Genomic DNA, 17,740 nt, shown 5'->3' with positions numbered 1-17,740 from the left:
TGGAAGCTCCGCAGGGCCCCTGGCAGAGTGCGGAAGCCGGGCCTCTCGCTGGACGCAGGCCACAGCCGAGTCCTGGGACGGCACAGCTGCCCCCCTGCCTCGGGGCCTCCAGTGCTTCCCTGCGGTCAGGCCAGCGTCACGGGGCTTCACTTGCACCCTCAGTGCTGCCTCACTGCACTGAAAGGTTCACACACTGAGTGTGGTCGTGCCCTGCGTCAGGGTTTGGAAAGACCCATTTCCTGGTAGCCCAGGGGGGTGGGTGCTGTGACTGCCCACGGTTACGGGGGCTCCTGCCTACAGCGCCAGGGCCCCTTCCCCGGGGACCCCCTGGCCTGCAGCTAGTGGTCCCCGGACGCTGCTGGCTCCGGCAAGCGGAAGGCCTGGGACCCCCATTCTGAAACCTTACCTTTCCACGTGCGGTGGAGGTGTTTACCAAATGCGCTGACGTCACGGCCGGATCAGACGCTCAGACTTCCTCCCCCACCACACAGAGGGCCACAGGCACAGGGCCACCCCTGCCTGCCCACCCCCGCCTGCCCACCTCCTGCACGCCACTCACAAACGCACACGGGGAGGCGTCACTTTGGACGAAGCCTTCCCCCTCATTAAGATGTTCAGATGTAGGGGACCCCCAAGCCCACCCTCCATTGTGGTTGCCTTAAACCAGCCCCAGAGAGGGCCTTGCATGCCATCGTATTTCACACTTTGGAAAAAGATTAGTTGGCAAAATGCTGTATTGACAATTCACAAATATCGATGTTGATCTTAACTAGTAGAGATACAGCTAGGGAAAAGAGTTCTTTTGTTCACCATTTATGAATGAATGAGCACGAGAAGGAAATGTAACCACAGCACAGAGAGCAGCTGGCCCCTGCCCCGGGGAGCCGCGGGGCGGGGGTGGCCCCCTTCCCTCCAACTCGCCTTCTCCGGAAGGACGCGGCCGCCGCCGGGACCATCGCTCTTCCCTGCGAGGTGCATCTGTGCGTGGCCCACGTCTTCACCCAGCTCGCAGGGCCCCTGCACTGGCCCTGGAGGGCTTCTCCGTTAGAGTGGGCGCCCCCGGCTGTGTGCTGGCACCAGGGGTGTGTGAGAGACTGTGGAGGTGCCTGTGAGTGATGCACGCGCCAACGTGAGTGTGCACAGGACGAGTGCGAGTGTGCGGGACCGTGCATGTGGGCCGACTGTGTGTGCACTGTGGCCGAGTGCAGGCGTGTGTGGGTGCGACCTGTGAGCACGTGCATGTGGCCTGAGCAAGGGTGAGGATTGGAGAGCGTGTGCGTGTGTGTTTCCAGTGTCTCCCGCCGGCAGGCATGGCTGTGCGGGACTCCTGTTTGGTCTTGGGAGTTCCAGGGTCCACAGCGCTGCTGACTCCCAGCCCAGCCACACCAATGGCCCCTGTGTGTCTGTCTGCATCCTCGCCGGCTCCAGCACTGGGTGGAGGGACGTGTTGCTCAAGCACCAGGTGCCAGTTGGGCTGACGGGCCAGCAGACCCCGCGGCAGCTGCTCTGCATGGCTCTGATGGGGACGCTGGGGGCTGAGGGGCTGGGATGAGCTCCCGTCTCTGGGATGGGCCCCCATCCCTCTAGAGCACCCCATTACACTGTGAAGCCGCCTCCCACCCCAGCCTTCTCGCGGTTTAGAGGAAGTGCAGACCCCTCAAGCCACCAGCCCTGCCCCTGTCCTGCCCTCGCTGACCTGTGTGGGTGCCCTGTCTCCTCCCTCTGGCCAGGTCTTTTTAGGGACAACTGATCCTGCAGTTTGGTGCCCACAGGCTTGGCAATTGAGGTGGGAAGGGGACCTGGGAGACTCCCTGTAATATTCTAGAAAGCTCCAGACTTTAACATGGCGGGGGTCAGGGCTGTGGGAGGACCTGGGAGACTGGGGAGGGGCCTGCCTGCTTCGGGGGCAGCAGGAATAGCCACGGTGTTCTCAGATCACTCCTCTCCTCGGTACTGCTAGTCGCGGGAGCGTGGGCTGGGGAGGCAGGTTAAGTTCCTCCACTTTGCTCCTGGGTCCCTTCAACCCTGGCTCAGACCATCAAACTCCCAGTTCAGGAAATCCAACCCCACTCGATCCAACACCATTGCATCCAGAGAACATCCTGGACCGACATAAGTCCATCTAGATTTACCACTGTGAAAAAGTGGAAAGAGATGAAATGGCCAGCAACAGAAGATTGGCTAAATAAATCTGGGTTTAGCTCATGATCTAATGTGACCATTAAAAATGACATTTTGGCCGGGCGCGGTGGCTCACGCCTGTAATCCTAGCACTCTGGGAGGCCGAGGTGGGCGGATCGTTTGAGCTCAGGAGTTCGAGACCAGCCTGAGCAAGAGCGAGACCCCATCTCTACTAAAAATAGAAAGAAATTATATGGACAGCTAAAAATATATATATATATAAAAAAAAAAATTAGCCGGGCATGGTGGTGCATGCATGTAGTCCCAGCTACTCGGGAGGCTGAGACAGGAGGATCCCTTGAGCTCAGGAGTTTGAGGTTGCTGTGAGCTAGGTTGACGCCACGGCACTCACTCTAGCCTGGGCAACAGAGTGAGACTCTGTCTCAAAAAAAAAAAAAAAAAAAAGACATTTAATAAATGATGTTAAAGAATAGTGACAGGTATACATACGACAATGCTTTGCATAATCTCATCTTGTAAAATATGTGGAGGCTTGTAACAACCCCTTGAAGGGTATGTGTGGAAATGTTGGTGTTGGTTACCTCTGTGTGCCGGCATGTCGAATCTCTGTTCTCGTCTGTATTTTCTACCGTGAGATGCAATACCCTAGTAAGCAGAAAACCTCACTTTTGCAGTTTCCATTGGCGCTTCCATCACAGTAGAGCAGCTGACCCCATGTGGCTCTGTCCCCAATGGACACCTGGCCCGACCTGAGCTGCCCTTGGCTGGGGACCTGCCCAGGAGGAGGGAGCACATGTTTAGAGTTTGGGTTGTGTCCTGAAAAGCTACTTCTCCTGGGCGGAGGCCCACGGAAGCCTTTTGTGTGCCTTTGTTTGCTTCTGAAAAGCGGGATATTTGTTCACTGTTTCTAGTTTCCTGGCTGCACAGTTCCACTCGCTGGGTACCAGGTGTAGTGACCGGACTGGCCTCCGCTGTGCCCAAACACTGTCAGTCTCGTAGGAAGGGAACAGGGTACAGCGTCCGGGTTTGGGATCTTCGCGAGAGTTACGAGACACTCTTTACTCAAAGTAGCACTGGGTGTTGGATGCATCTCGGCACAAGGGCTGCGGTGTCAGCCGGGAGGGCCGTCAGCCCCCACAGCTCCGGAGTCTAAATTCAGGGTCACAGTGGGACCCCCTTGGCGTCCTCCTGGATTGTCGGTGAAGACACATCTGTCCTCGCATGCGGCAGGCAGCCCGACTCCCACGGGGTCATGGGCCTTGCGGTGTTGCACACCCAGAGCCAGCACAGGAGGCCCCTCTGGGGCGGGCAGGTGCTCAGGGGTGACGCTGGGCTCTGCTCAGGGACATTCCCAGACCCTGCGTCCCCCACCGCCGCCCTGCACACACCCTCTGCTGCACCACCTAACTGCTCCTCCGCCGCACCCACTCGCACCCCACCGGGACACCGCCCCGTCACCACCCAGGCTGTGACACGCAGTGGCCGTTACCGGCAGGCCCATCTAATCTGGGGTGGGGGGACCCGGGGGCTCCTAGACACCAGGAGAAAGGCTACGAGGGGCATCCCTGGGGCCCTGGGCTCACACCCCCAGGCCTGTGCAGGCTGGGCCACCTGTCACCTGGAGACCCTGCTACACCAGTAACTGTTGCGTCCCCGAGAGAGCCGGTCGGGGCCCTCAAAAGGAAAGACACGACACGTGGACCTCAGGACGTGGTGGGTGGAGCAGCCACCGCCTTGGGACCGAGAGGGAAGGCCCCGGGCCAGTGCCTGGCTCAGGGAGAGAGCTCGGAACCGAGGTACCGGGCGGGTGGGGGCTGGAGAGAAGGGGCGGGACCCCGAGGGCGGGGTCCGCAGAGGTCAGAAGGGGAAGGGAGGGCGGCTGGGTCCCCGGCGCCACCGACGCCCGCTCGGGCCTTCGCAGCGCCCGCCCCGCCGCGGAGCAGGCGGTTGGCCCCGCCCACTCGGGCCCGCCCAGGCCCCGCCCGCCGCGCAGGCGCCGCAGCGTCGTGTTTGAGACCATGGCGTCGGCGACCCGGAAGCTGGTGCTGAGCGAGGAGACGGTCCGGGCGAAGAGCGGCCTGGCGCCTCACCGCGACCTGGGTGCGCGGGGCAGGGGGGCGGCACGGAGCTCGCCTGCCTGGGGGCCCTGGCCGGTGGCGGGGGTGCCTCTGCGGGGCCAGAGGTGCGGCCCGGGTGCGGCGTCTGAGGTACCGCCCAGGTGCGGCGTCTGAGGTGCGGCGTCTGAGGTGCGGCGTCTGAGGTGCGGCGTCTGAGGTGCGGCGTCTGAGGTACCGCCCAGGGGCGGTGTCTGAAGTGCGGCGTCTGAGGTGCCGCCCAGGTGTGGCATCTGAGGTGCGGCGTCTGAAGTGCGGCGTCTGAGGTGCCGCCCAGGTGCGGCGTCTGAGGTGCGGCGTCCGAGGTGCGGCATCTGAGGTACCGCCCAGGTGCGGCGTCTGAGGTGCGGCGTCTGAGGTACCGCCCAGGTGCGGCGTCTGAGGTGCGGCGTCCGAGATGCGGCGTCTGAGGTACCGCCCAGGTGCGGCGTCTGAGGTGCGGCGTCTGACCGCCGTGCAGGGAGCGCGGGCACCTGCCGCTTGGCTCTACTCCGGGAAGAGCGTGTGGGTTTTAGGAGCCGGAGCATTATTAGACTGATGGAAAAATACCAAACTATCCTTGCATTCCTGGAAGACCGTCCACTGCCCTCCTGCCGGGGAATCCTGCTCTCTAGCCTGGATTCTCTGTGGTCCCACTGCCCTGGTGATTTTTCTCTCTGTGTTCATGAGGGATGTTGGTAGCTAGTTTTATTTTTTATTTTTTGTACTGTTTTTGGCATCAGAGTGAAGCTGAGCTCATAACCTTTGTTGAGAAGCGTTGCCTTTTTTTGTGGTGTTTAAGGGGTTGTGTAGAATTCATGCTAATTCTTTGAAAGGTTCGCAGAATTTTCCTCTGAAACCATATGGGCCTATAAATGTCTGTTTTTGAAATTTTCAAGTTACAAGTTGTATATCTCTGGTTGCTTAAAACTGTTCATGTTATTAGTTTCATCTTGAGTGAGTTTTCACTGGGGGTTTTGTGAATTAAGTTGTCAGATTCACGTGTATGGAGCTGTTTATGGTATTCTGTTTCTAGCCTGTTACGTGATTTGTGATTTTGTGATTTCTCTAACGGCTGCAGGATCTGTAGGGATATCTCTTCTTCCATTCATAATATTGATAATCTGTGTCTTTTCTCTTTTTTTAGTCTTGCTAGAGGTTTGTGAATGTTATTGGTCATTCCAAAGAGCTAACTTTCGGTTTGATTCATTTTTTCCAGGGCTTTTCTGTTTTCAAATTTTGTTGATTTGTGCTCTTTATTATTTCCTTCTTTCTGCTTATTTTGTTCTTCTTTTTCTAGATTCTTGAGGTAGAAACTTAGATTATTGATTTGAGACTTTACTTTCTAATACAAATATTTAGTATTATAAATTTCCCTCCAGTTTAGCTGCATCCATAAGTGTTGTTATGTCATGTTTTTGTTTTCATGCAGTTCAGTGTATTTTAAGAATTTCCCTTGAGACGTCCAGTTTGATGATGGATTATTTGGGAGTGTGTTTTTAAGGCTCCGTGTGTTTGAAGATTTTCCTGTTATTTCTCTGTTTGTTATTGCTTCTAGTATGATTCCATTCTGGGCAGAGAACATACTCTGTCTAATTTTAATTGTTTTAAATTGTCAAGGTTTGTTTTATGACCCAAGATCTGGTCTATGTTGTTGAATGGTCCAAGCGCACTTGAGTGTATTCTGCGGTTGAGTGGAGTGTTGTGTGTCAGGTAGGCCCTCTTGGCTGGTGGCGCTGTTCAGTTTTTCTGTGTCCTTGCTGATTTTCTGCCCAGTGATCCTATTAATGAGGAAGGGGTATTGAAACCCCTAGCCAAAACTGTAAATTTGTCTGTTTCTCTTTTCACTTCATGTGCTTTGAAGCCATGTCATTTGATGGAATACGTATTTATGATTTTTGTGTTTTCTTTGTAGACTGACCTTTTTAGCATATGTACTATTCCTCTTTGCAGCGGTAAGTTTCTTTGTGGAGACATCTACTTTATTTGTCATTAGCGTAGCTACTCTAGCTTTCTTTAGATTGGTGTTTGTATGGCATTATCTTTTCCCATCTATTTATTTTGACCTTTTAACCCACCTCTATACTTATATTTGTAATTAGTTTCTTGGTTCATTATTTTTATCCCCTTTGCTAATCTCTGTCTTGTATTAATAGTAGTGCATTGGACTATTTACATTTGATGTAGTTATTAGTATATTAGAACTTAAATGTGCCATTTTATTGTTTTTTTATTGTTCCCTTAATTTTTTCTTCTTTTATTTCCCTTTTCCTGCGTTTCTGTAGTTTACTTCAATATTTTTAGTATCCCATTTTGATTTATCTCTTAAGTTTTGGAGTATATTTCTTTGCATGGTTTTTATAGTGGTTGCTCTACAAATTATAGTATATTCATGTAATTCAACACAATTTACTTGTGTGAGCATTTGACCACTTCCAAGTGAAATGTAGAAACCTTACTACCACGTAGAATTTAGTTGTCTTAACTATTTCCTTTACATACTTCATAACTACATTAATGATGTGATTTTTTACAACATTTAAAATTTAAAAACTTAAACATTTAAAAACTTGGGGAGACATTTATCCACGTTTACCTGTTTTATGATTGTTTCTTCATTCCTGATGTTCCAGGTTTCCTCCTTTTGTCTTTCCTTCTAATTATCTTCAGGTGGGTCTGCTGATGACAGGCTCTCTTCATTTTTCTTTGAGAATATCTTTACTTTGCCTTCAATCCCAAAGGGATATAGATTTCTGGGTTGAAAGTTCTTTTTTTTCAGCACTTGGATATGTTGTGCTGTTCCTTCAGGCCTCCATGGTTTCTGAAGAGTAATTGCTGCCCTGTGATTGGTTTTCCCCTTTACGTAACGCACCTTTTCTCCCTGCTTGCTTTCGGAATTTTTTCATTGTCTTTAGTTTTCACAAGTTTGATTCTGATGGGTGTGGGCATGGCATTTTTGGGTTTATTCTATTTGTGATTTTCTAAGTTTCTTTAATATTTGGGTTTATGCCTTTTACCAAATTTGGAAGTTTTCAGCCATTATTTCTTCAACTAAAAAAATCTTGACTTGCAGCCACACTGTCTTTCTTTTCTCTTTGGAACTCTGAAATTTCGTGGGAGCTCCCAGTGGCATGAGTGAATGTTAGATCTCTTTGTCGTCTCCCACGGGTCCCTGAGGCTGTTCGTGTCTTTCCTTCAGCCTGTGTTTTCCCTGCTGATCAGACTGCACAGTTCAGGCCACTGGGTCTTTGTGCTCACTCTTCCACTCTGCTTTGCGCTGCTCCTGGGATTGTTTTCTTCTCGTTCCAGTTACTGTGGTTTTCATTTTTGAAACTTCTGTTTGTTTCTTCTTTAAATCTTCTGTTTCTTTGCTAAGAGTTTCTGTTTTTTCATTTGTTTCAAGAGTATTCATAATTTCTCACTGAAGTATTTTTTATGACAATTGCTTTAAAATCCTTGTTAGGTAATTGTGACTTCTTTGTTATCTTATTGTTGGTGTCTCTGTTGATTGTGTTTTCTCATTCAAATGGAGAATTTTCTGGGTTTTGATAATTTTTTATTATATTTTGGACATTGGGGTATTATTTTGTGAGGCACTGCTTCCTGTTTAAAGATCCGTGCTCATTCCTAGCACCTGCTGGGTGCTGGCTTGGGGTGGTAGCTGGGCTCCTGTGTCGCACACAGCCCCTGGCAGACGCCTGCGGGCCAGGAGGTGACAGGCACCCGCTTGCCACAGCCAGGCCTGGGCAGTGCTCAGGATCCACTCACGTAGTCCTGGTGCCGGCCCCTGCACAAAACCAGGTGTATGACGTACCTTTTTTTTTGGTGTGTGGTTGGGGTAGGGTTGATGATGTCAAAGGAGTCTGTCCTGCAAGGTCCCCCTCCTGGTCCTTTGACTGAAAAAAGCAGGCCCACCTTGTGTTTCGGTCCGTGTCTGCTGGTGTTTCTGCGTTGCCAGCTTCTCTGGCCCTCAGACTGGGATGTGCAGTAGACGAGCAAACCCAGAGTCAGCCCAGGGAACTCACTGCCAGGTCGTTTCTTGAGACCTGAGGTCCCTGGACAGTAGGCCTCTGTTCCCTCCTTCCAGAGTCTTCCGGGGCTTGTTTCCTGTGTTTTCCCGGATGTTTAAGTGTGGTAGGTGGAGAGGAGCAGGTGGAATGTGTCTGTCTTGTCTGGAACTGGAAACGCTCAGACCAAACTGTAAACTTAACACATATTTTGAAACGTAGATGTTCCTGGGAAAGTATGGGTGCATTCGGATCCACACTGTCTTTTTGGTTACGGAAACTTTTATTTTTGTGGTTTCATTGATCATCCAATGGTTGCTGTCGAGTGTGCAAAGCCTGCCCGCAGGTGTGCTGGGGACAGTGTGGCCGGGTGGACTGTGGGTTTCGGGAGGTGGTCCCTGTGCGAGGCCACGCGGGGCGAGGGGTGAGCAGCCGGAGTGGGAGTCGGGGTCAGTTAGCAGGGGCTTCCTGGTGAGGGGTCTGGAGGAGGCGCCGTCAAGGGCAGGGTGGGCGCGGGCGTGGACACCTGGAGAGAAGCCTGAGCTGGAACGCGGAACGCAGGCCTCACTCTCGGTGTCCACGTTCAAATCTTGGACGAGTTACGTTCTTTTTCTAAGCGACACTTTCAGATTATGAGGTTAGTGTACTGCTCCCTAGGAAAACTTGGAAAATCCAGAAATGCATGAGGAGGAGGATAAAGGGATTTATTCCATGGTGGGCTAAATGCATTAAATTTATCTTTTGCTTCATCCTTCTTATGTGTGTTGCTAAAGAAAAATGTTTTAAGTGGTGCTTGTTAAAGCGGGTAAGGAAGACTTGACCCAGGGTCGTCACTGCAGGTTCAGGGACAAGAAAACGGGGCCTTGCCGTGGGAGAGCGACCGGGCTCAGCTCTCCACAGCGAGGACAGGTGGGCAGAAAGCTCACTGCAGGCAGGTGGGGGGCTCCGGCTGAACTGACCCAGCAGGGCGGCGCGGAGGGCAGGCCAGGGCAGCGGACAGCACCTGGGGGGCTGGCCGTGAGGAGTCTGCCCAGGTGTTGAGGGTGGGGTTCTTGCTAAACTGACGTGGCTGCGCTTCTGCTAAAACTGGATTGCATAAGGAAGTGTGCAGGTGGCCTAGGAGAAGATTCGGGTCCTGGGTAAAGTTTGGTCAAAGAGTCTTTGTCAGTATCTGCTGTATTTCCAAAACCTAAGAATTTGGACTTTTGTTATAATATTTTTTTGATAAAAAAGACTAAAATCTCGTAATTTTTTATTCTTAGCTGAGCTTCAGTCTTTATCTATTCCTGGAACTTACCAAGAGAAGATTACTCACCTAGGAAATTCTTTGATGAATTTAACAGGTCTGAAATCTTTAGATCTCTCTCGCAACTCCTTGGTTAGCCTGGAGGTAAGTTTCGGGTTTGTTTCTTACAAGACAATGTATTGCCATCACTGTCAGTGGAAGGTACTTTTAGGGTAAAATACAATCTTTTGTAACTGTGCTTGTCATACTTGTAAACTGTACGATTGGAACTATCCTAGTCCTTCTAGCACTGCTCTTAGTGCCTCTGATCTGCAACGATCGGCAGTCTCACGTTGCCGTTCTTGTGTTTACTGCGAGCTGATCTCTCGCACGTCACATCGCCTCTTGCCCTCGTTCTCCGATGAAGAAAGAGAGGACCCCAAAGACCAGCCTGTGGGTCTGCCCTGTCTCCCCTCCCAGCCCAGCTCTTCAGACGGCCTCGACGGGCGGTGCAGCCAGCTCGGGCTGTTGCCGTGTGCCCAGCAGGGGCAGGCGCTCGTCCTCGTGGGAGGTCATGGGGGGTGGCGGAGGGACTCTGTGTAAACCCTGCTCATGGCGTGAACTCCTGCGCTGGAACGTGGTGCTGTGTAGACAGCACGTCTGACACAGGGCCTAGGAGGGGCTCCCAGTCACATGCAGGCTGCAGCCCACGTCTGTCCCCCGCCCAGGCCTTGCTTGCTAACCTGTGTGGTAGCACTGGCCGCTCTTACCCTGCAAGGTTGAGTGCAGGTGAGAAGAGACCGTGTGTGTAACTCATTAGCTTAACGACGGTGGGAGACATGGCATTTCACATTTGCCTGCATGGTCGTTTCACCGTGTGAAGCACCGAGAACTTCACAGGTGAGAACACGGCTCATTTCTGAGCCGTTCTGGGGAACAGCAGGTGTGCGTTGCGAGCGCATTCGTTAGGTTGCGTGGCCTGATCGCGTGTCTGCTCTGCCAGGGCATCCAGTACCTGACGGGGCTGCAGACCCTCAGCCTCTACTACAACTGCATTGCCTCGCTGGCGGAAGTCTTCCGGCTGCACCCGCTAGCCCAGCTCGCAGACGTGGACCTCCGGCTGAACCCTGTAGTGAAGAAGGAGTCTGATTACCGCCTCTTTGTCGTGCACTTGCTCCCCAAGCTCCGACAGCTGGGTAGGCTGGGGGGGCGGGGAGGGCGGCGCGCTGTGTGCTGCTCTGTGCCGCCGTGGCGGGCGCCTTGTGCTCTTGGCTGGGTCACTCTGATTCCTACTGGATAGGAAAGCTGACCTTCCGTGTTGATGGCTGGAGTCCCCGCAGACCACAGCTCTAGCGGCCCTGCGTCTTTGCAGGACGGGGCAGCAGGGCCGTGGCCAGGCTGCCTGTCCTGAGCCGGCCCTCCCCCCTCGAGCCGGTTGACCTGGCTCCTGAGAGTCCCCAGCCCTCCTTGCGCAGCCGCTGGGCGTCCTCCCAGGCTCAGCTGGACAGCTGGGCTCCACCTGGCTTTGCATCACCTGGAAGGACACAGGACGAGCATTTCATTGTCCCCCCGGGTGGCAGGGCTGAGAAGAGACAAAGTGCAGTGGCCGTTTGGCTTCACAGCCTTGTGTTCCTGAAAGACGTGGGTCTGCAGCAGTCTTGCAGGCAGAGCTTCCAGGCCCCGCAGCCGCCCCCCGTAGAGAGGGTCCTGGGGTTGGGGCGGCCACAAGTCAGCTTCCGTTGCCGTGAGCACTGCGGCAGTATCTCTGCCGATCCCAGCCCGAGTCACACACCCAGGGAGAGAGCCAGGCCTCAGCCCGAGGGCACACCGCCCGGGGGTCCGTGGGGAAGGAGAGGGTTTGGGGTCTCTTACCCTCAGTCTGCACGTGAAGGGGTGGTCAGAATGCCAAAGTCACAGGGTTGTGGTGAGGAGACCTGGGGTTAGTGTCTGTGGGTTCACGGGACAGCGCCCGGCAGGACCCAGGGCCCCTGACGTTGCAGGTGTCTGTTCCTAGCGGCAGACCTGCCACGCGCGCTGTCAGAACCGAGCCCGCCTTCTGAACCCAGCCAGGTAGCGAGAATTAAGAATCGACAGAGGACAAAACACTTCCCCTCACTGGACATGCCCGGCACGAGCTTGTCCTCTGCAGCTGTGGGGAGCATTCCATTGCTTTCCGAGAACTGAGCTTTGGGTGTCGGTGTTGAGTGAGCAGCGGGAGGAGGCTGATGCGGCCTGGGTGGGTGCCGGCTGTCCGTGCGTGAGTCTGCGTGGCCTTGTGCGCTGACAGCTGTGGGCTGGTCAGGACTTTTTGGTGCCCATGAGATAAAGGTGGGGTCGGCCTCACCTTTCAACCACGTCCGTCTGTGTGACGCTGGGCAAAGGCTGTGCACACCTGGCCTCGCCTGTCCTTTCGCAGCCCCGGGAGCGGGGAACTGCCGCGGCCCCTCCCCTAGGTGAGAGCAGGTCGCGGAGCAGCTGAGAGCCCCAGTGAGGGACGCTGAGCCGGGGCCCGGCCAGGCTGCCCGGGGCTGTTGTGCTTGGAGTTGGCAGTTCTATCACCGAGGGGCCTGGGAAGTTTTGACCATGGAGTGATCCCCCGTGTGTCTGTATGCGGCAGTCTAGCATTTCACACTGCATTCCTTCGTACCTCGGACAGGTTTCTGGAGACGGAAGAGAACTGTCTGTCAAAAATGAGTGCAGAGGGCCCTTCTGTTTCAGGCCTGTTTTGTAACAGCACAGGTTGGAGATGTTAGAATCCTCTTAAAGAAGTGCCGTGGCGAGAATGCCACAGCCTGACCATTGCCAGGAGACCACTTGTTTAATAACTGTCAAAGCAGTTTTCTCCAAGTTTCTGAAAGTGATTCGAGGAACTAACAGAGGAGCTCGCGTCCCGGCTGGGCTTCCCTGGGCTGGGCAGGTTCGTGTCCGCAGGTGCTCAGCTGCCCAGAACAGCCGGGGCTGGGGTAGTGGTGGTGCCGAGTGTCTGGCAGGGCTGGGGGCCCGTCTGTGCCCACCTGTGATGACAGCATGTCCTGTGTCCCACGGGGCGGTCACTGCTTGGCAGGGGCTGGCAGGACAGTCGGGGGCTCTGTGGCCCAGTGTGCGCACTGAAGGGGGCACGTGTGGCCCTTGCTGGCGTGCTGTGTTTCCTGCTCTGGGAGGGCCGGTGGCCTCGGCGTCACGCTGGCATCTCTGGGAAACCACGTGTACCCCAAAGCCCAGTATTCCTGTCCTGGGCCCGTGGGGCAGGCTCAGCTCTGAGGGGACGGACGCCCTGCCCTGTCGGCGTGCGCCAGGGTGGAAGACGGCGCCGCCGCCTGCCCGCCGCAGCCCTGGGTGTTCTCTCCTAGATGACCGTCCCGTGAGAGAGAGCGAGAGGAAGGCGTCCCGGCTGCATTTTGCTTCGGAGGACTCACTCGGCTCAGGGGAGAGCGCGTCTGCCGCTCTGACAGTTGGAAGGTAGGAACAGACGTGTGGAGCTGGGAGAAGCCGGCAGGCTGCCTGCGGGTGGGACGGGGGCCCAGCCCTGCGGCTTCTGCGCCCGTCACGCTCCAAGGGCGGGTGCCCACGGGAGGGAAGAGCGATGGCCAGGGCTCTCGCCCCATTTTCCACTGTCTAAAAGTTAGTGTTTAGCATTTGAAGTGGTTGCTAAAGCAGCGCGTGTAAGCCCCAGGGGACGGAGGCGTCACAGGGAGGAACAGCGGCCGCCCCCACTCGGCTGCTCTTCGAGGCGACTGTGGCTGCAGCCGCCTCCAGGTCTGTCCGAGCTGCTTCCTCAGGTCCTCACGCAGCCAGATCCCCTTGTGGGATGTGAGCACTTTAACGCCTGCGGGACGGGCAGGATTCAGTCTTACTGCACACGCCCTCCTTCCCCACCCCGTCCGAGGCCCCGAGACCGAGACCCTTGCGGGATGGGCCCTTCCCGTCTCCCCTTCCTGGTGGGAGAGCCTGCGCCTGCCCACGCTGCCCCCTGCCCACGCTGCCCCCTGCACCTTTCGCTTGCCCCCTGCCCACGCTGCCCCCAGTGCCCCCTGCCCACGCTGCCCCCAGTGCCTGCCCCCTGTCCCCTGCGCCTTCCGCCTGCCCCCTGCCCACACTGCCCCCAGTGCCTGCCCCCTGTGCCTGCCCCTTGTGCCTGCCTCCTGCCCCCTGTCCCCTGCACCTTCCACCTGCCCCCTGCCCACGCTGCCCCCTGTCCCCTGCACCTGCCCACGCCGCCCCCTGCCCCCTGTGCCTGCCTCCTGCCCCCTGAGCCTACCCACGCTGCCCCCTGCCCCCTGTGCCTGCCCCCTGCCCCCTGTGCCTGCCCCCTGCCCCCTGTGCCTGCCCACTGCCCCCTGCCTACACTGCCCCCTGCGCCTGCCCCCAGCTTTTTTTGTAAAGGACCAGAGAGAAGGTTTCAGGCTCTGTGGGCCATACAATCTCTGTCTCAGCATCCAGCTCTCCTTTTGTGCTGTGGCAGCAGCCATAACAATAGGTAAACGAATGACAGTGTTCCAATAAAACTTTACTTACAAAAACAGCAGTGGGCCAGATTTGGCCGCAGGCCATTATTTGCTGACTTCTGATGTCTCAGGAATGGTTCCAAATCCTCGAGCTCTCCTGTCCCTCAGATGCCACCTTCCCCTGCCATTTCAAACCAGACTAACTGCTGTGTAGACAGCTGCACCTAGTACCCTGCTATTTCTGCTCACTGTCTTGGCTGCTGTGTCATTTGGCTGGCGCACAGGATTTTGCAGAGAGCGCTGACATGTGTCCCACCAGCATTCTGGCCTGAGCCTGTGGTTCACGGAGGAGCAACTTGGAGGCCGAGAAGTGGCACAGTGCACAGGGGCCCTTTGTGCTCTCTGCCTGCAGATTGGACCCGGGACAGACCCCTCTGCACGGCCCTTTGTCATCGTGGGGCTGCCGTGAGGGGCTGGGGTATGTTGGGCTCCAGGGAGGGGTGCCAGGGCCTTGCTGCCCTCTGGATCGACCGTAACTCCCGCGGAACGGCTGAGCTTGTGGCTTGCTCGATGAAAGCGAACTTCAGACAGCTTCCCAAGGCGAAGCGTGACGTGTGTCTTAGTCCTCACACCCGACGTGGGGAATTCCAGGTTGGGAGTCTTTCTACAGTCAGTAGGTGTCTTCGCTTGGACTGCTGTGACAATGTGCCAGAGGCCGCGTGGCTTACAAAAACAGACTGTTCCTCACAGTTCTGGAGGCTGAAATCTGAGGCCAGGGTGCAGCAGGGTCTGTCTGATGTGGGCCGATTCCGGGTTGCAGACTGTCAAGTTTTCGCTTTGTCCTCACACGAGAGGGTGAGGGGCTCTCTGGGGTCCCTTTTATAAGGGCACGAATCCCACTTGTGAGGCCCCACCCCTGTGACTGATCGCCTCCCCACACCATGTTGGGGGTGAGGATTTCAACTTAGGAATTTGGGGGGACGCACACATTCAGTGCATTGCAATAGGCTTATCTTTCAGAGCAGTTTGAGGTTTATAGAAAAACTGAGCAGAAAGCATAGAGAATTCCCACGCACCCCCACCCTCAGCCCTTTCCCTTGTTGCTAACATCTGCGTAAGTGTTGCGATCAACGAGCCAGTTGGTGCGTTGTTACTGTGTCCTGTGTTCTCCTGATGTCACATGTCCACCCTCACAGTGTCACACAGAGTGGCTTCACTGCCCTCAGCTGCGCTGTACCTGTTCAGTCCTCTCTGCCCGAAACCAAACCTCTCACCTTTCTTACCGTGTGTGTGCTTCTGAGTGTTCCAGAACGCCCCGTAGTTGGGATCGTACAGTACGTAGCCTTTCCAGGTCGGCTTTTCTCGCACAGTCATACATGTTTAAGGCTCCTCCATGTTTGTTCGTGTCATGGTAGCGCGTTTCTTTGTATCTCTGAATAATGTCCTGTTGTCTGTGTGCAGCACCGTTTATCTGTTCACCTACTGATGCAGGTAGGAATGAAGCTGCTCTGAACATCCATGTGCAAGGTTCTGTGTGGACGTAAGTTTTCAGTGCATCTGCACAAATACCAAAGAGCTTGATGCTGGATTGTGTGGCCATGGTATGTTTAGAGTTGCAGGAAACTGCCGGACTGTCTTGCAAAATGACTGTGCCGTGTTGTGTTCCCAGCCCTGGGGGGTGGGAGTCCCCTCGCTGTGCACCCTCACCAGCATTCGGTGCTGTCCGTCTTCTGGATTTCGGCCGCTCTGACAGGTGTGTGGTGGTGTCTCACTGCCATTTCAGTCTGCGCTTCCTAAAGACACGTGGTGGCACCTTTTCCTGGGCCTGTTTGCCACCTGTGTATCTTCTTTGGCGAGACGTCTGTTTAGCTCCTGTGCACATTTTCATCCGGTTGTTCATTTTCTTACTTAGTTTTAAGAGTCCTTTGTATGTGTGGGTAACAGTTCTTTGTCAGGTACGTGTTTTACAAACGTGTTCTCCCAGTCTGTGGCTCTTCTCATTCTAGCAGCAGTGTCTTTCACGGAGCGGGTTTTGATTTCAGCGAGGTCCGACTTACCAACTTTTTCTTGCATGAATGTGCTCTAGAAAGTCATCACCAAACCCAAGGTCACTTAGGTTTCCTCCCATGTGATCTTCTAGGAGTTTTATAGTTTTGCATTTCATATGTAGGTCCATGATCCATTTTGAGGTAAGTTTTGTGAAAGTTGAAAGATCTGTGTCTAGATTTTTTTTCTATTATTTTTTGCACGTGGATGTCCACTTATTCAGCATGACTTGGAGAAAAGACTGTCCTCTCTCCATTGAATTTCCTTTGCTCCTTTGTCCGAGATCAGTTAACCGTTTGGTGTGGGTCTGTCCTGTGCCTCAGCCTGCCTGTCCCCTCCTCACCAGTGCCACACTGTCCTGCTCACCGCAGCTGTGCAGGACGTCCCGCACTCAGGCGGCCTCCAGCCCTGACTGTGCTCTTCTACCTCAGCATCCCCCGGCCGTCCTGGGCTCGCGCCTCTCTCGGTGAAGTGTGGGATCGGTGTGCAGATGGCCACAAGATAACTTGCCAGGATTTGGATTAGGATTACATTAAATCAAATTGGGAAAAATTAACGATGATTCTGAGCCTTCCTATTCATGAACATGGAATATCTCTCAATCTAGTTCTTCTTTTATGTCTTTCATGAGTTTCCCAGTTTTCCTCATACAGATCTCGTATATATTTTGTTATACTTTTACCTATTTCATTTTCCCATACGCATGTAAGTGGTATTGTGTTTTGAAGTTCAAATTCCGATTGTTCATTGCGGCCATCTAAGACAGCAGTTGCCTCTTACTTACTAACCTTGTTTGCTGGGTTCCTGGGGCCGACGTAACCAAGTGGCACAGACTGGGTTGCCCAAAGCAGCTGAGTGTATCGTTCCACAGTCTGAGCTGCAGGCCCGAGATGGAGGCGCGGGCAGGTTGGATCCTGCCGAGGGCCGCGAGGCGAATCCGCTCCTGCTTTGCCCTGGACTCTGGTGTCCTCGGCTGGTGGACACCTCACTCCAGCCCCTACTTCCACGCGGCCGTGTCCCCCTGTGCATGTCTGTCCTCTGTGTCCAGATTTCTCCTTTTTATAAGGACACCAGTGATGGAGGCTTAGGGCTCACCCTAATGGCCTCATATTAATTTGAAAATCTCTCTAAGGCCCTGTTTCCAAATAAGGTCACATTCTGGGGTCCCAGGGGCAAGGACTTCAGTGTATCTTTTGATGGGACAGGGCGCACCTCGTAGCACCTGTATCCTGCAGCCTTGCTGTGATCACTTATGAGTTCCACAAGGTTTTTTTGCCAATTCTTTGGGACCTTTTACATGGACAGTCATGTCATGTGTAAACAGTTTTATTTCTTCCTGCAAATCTATATACCTTCCATATCGTTTCTGGTCTCATTGCATTATCTAGGACTTCCAGTGCGATGCTAAAAGGCCCGATGGGGGTCATGCCTGCCTTGTCCCTGACCTTAGCGGGAAAGCACCTGTTTCTCACCATCAGGTGTGATGTTAGCTGTGAGTTTTTGCAGATGTTCTTTGTCAAGTTAAGGAAGCTCCTCTCTGTTCCTACTTTGGTGAAAGTTTTTATCATGGATGACTTTTTTCAAATGCTGTTTTTTGTCTTTTTTTTTTAATCTGTTGATATGATCATGTGATTTGTCCTTCGTCAGCCTGTTGCTGTGAAGGGCCACAGTGATTGATTTTCAGCTGTTGAATCAGCCTCGCATACGTGGAATAAATCCTGCCTGACGGTGGCATGTACTTCTGTTGAGATCGTTGGATTCGATTTGCTAATATTTTGTTGG

At 54.1% G+C, this 17,740-nt stretch overlaps 1 protein-coding gene across 1 annotated transcript in view; it reads left to right on the top strand.

The window, feature by feature from the left end:
• Positions 1-4,160: 4,160 nt before the first annotated feature.
• CEP72 (centrosomal protein 72) overlaps positions 4,161-17,740 on the top strand; it is a 35,114-nt gene continuing 21,534 nt past the window's right edge. The window contains exons 1-4 of the mRNA XM_069492868.1: positions 4,161-4,242; positions 9,505-9,632; positions 10,471-10,663; positions 12,818-12,926. Of these exons, the coding sequence (XP_069348969.1) occupies positions 4,161-4,242; positions 9,505-9,632; positions 10,471-10,663; positions 12,818-12,926 (512 nt within the window). The remainder of the gene's footprint in view (positions 4,243-9,504; positions 9,633-10,470; positions 10,664-12,817; positions 12,927-17,740) is intronic.

The sequence above is a fragment of the Eulemur rufifrons genome, chromosome 17, assembly GCF_041146395.1.
Source record: "Eulemur rufifrons isolate Redbay chromosome 17, OSU_ERuf_1, whole genome shotgun sequence".
In the NCBI taxonomy this organism is placed as follows: Eukaryota; Metazoa; Chordata; class Mammalia; order Primates; family Lemuridae; genus Eulemur; species Eulemur rufifrons.
The sequence above is the reverse complement of the archived record's forward strand: the minus strand, read 5'-3'. Positions and strand labels throughout refer to the sequence as shown.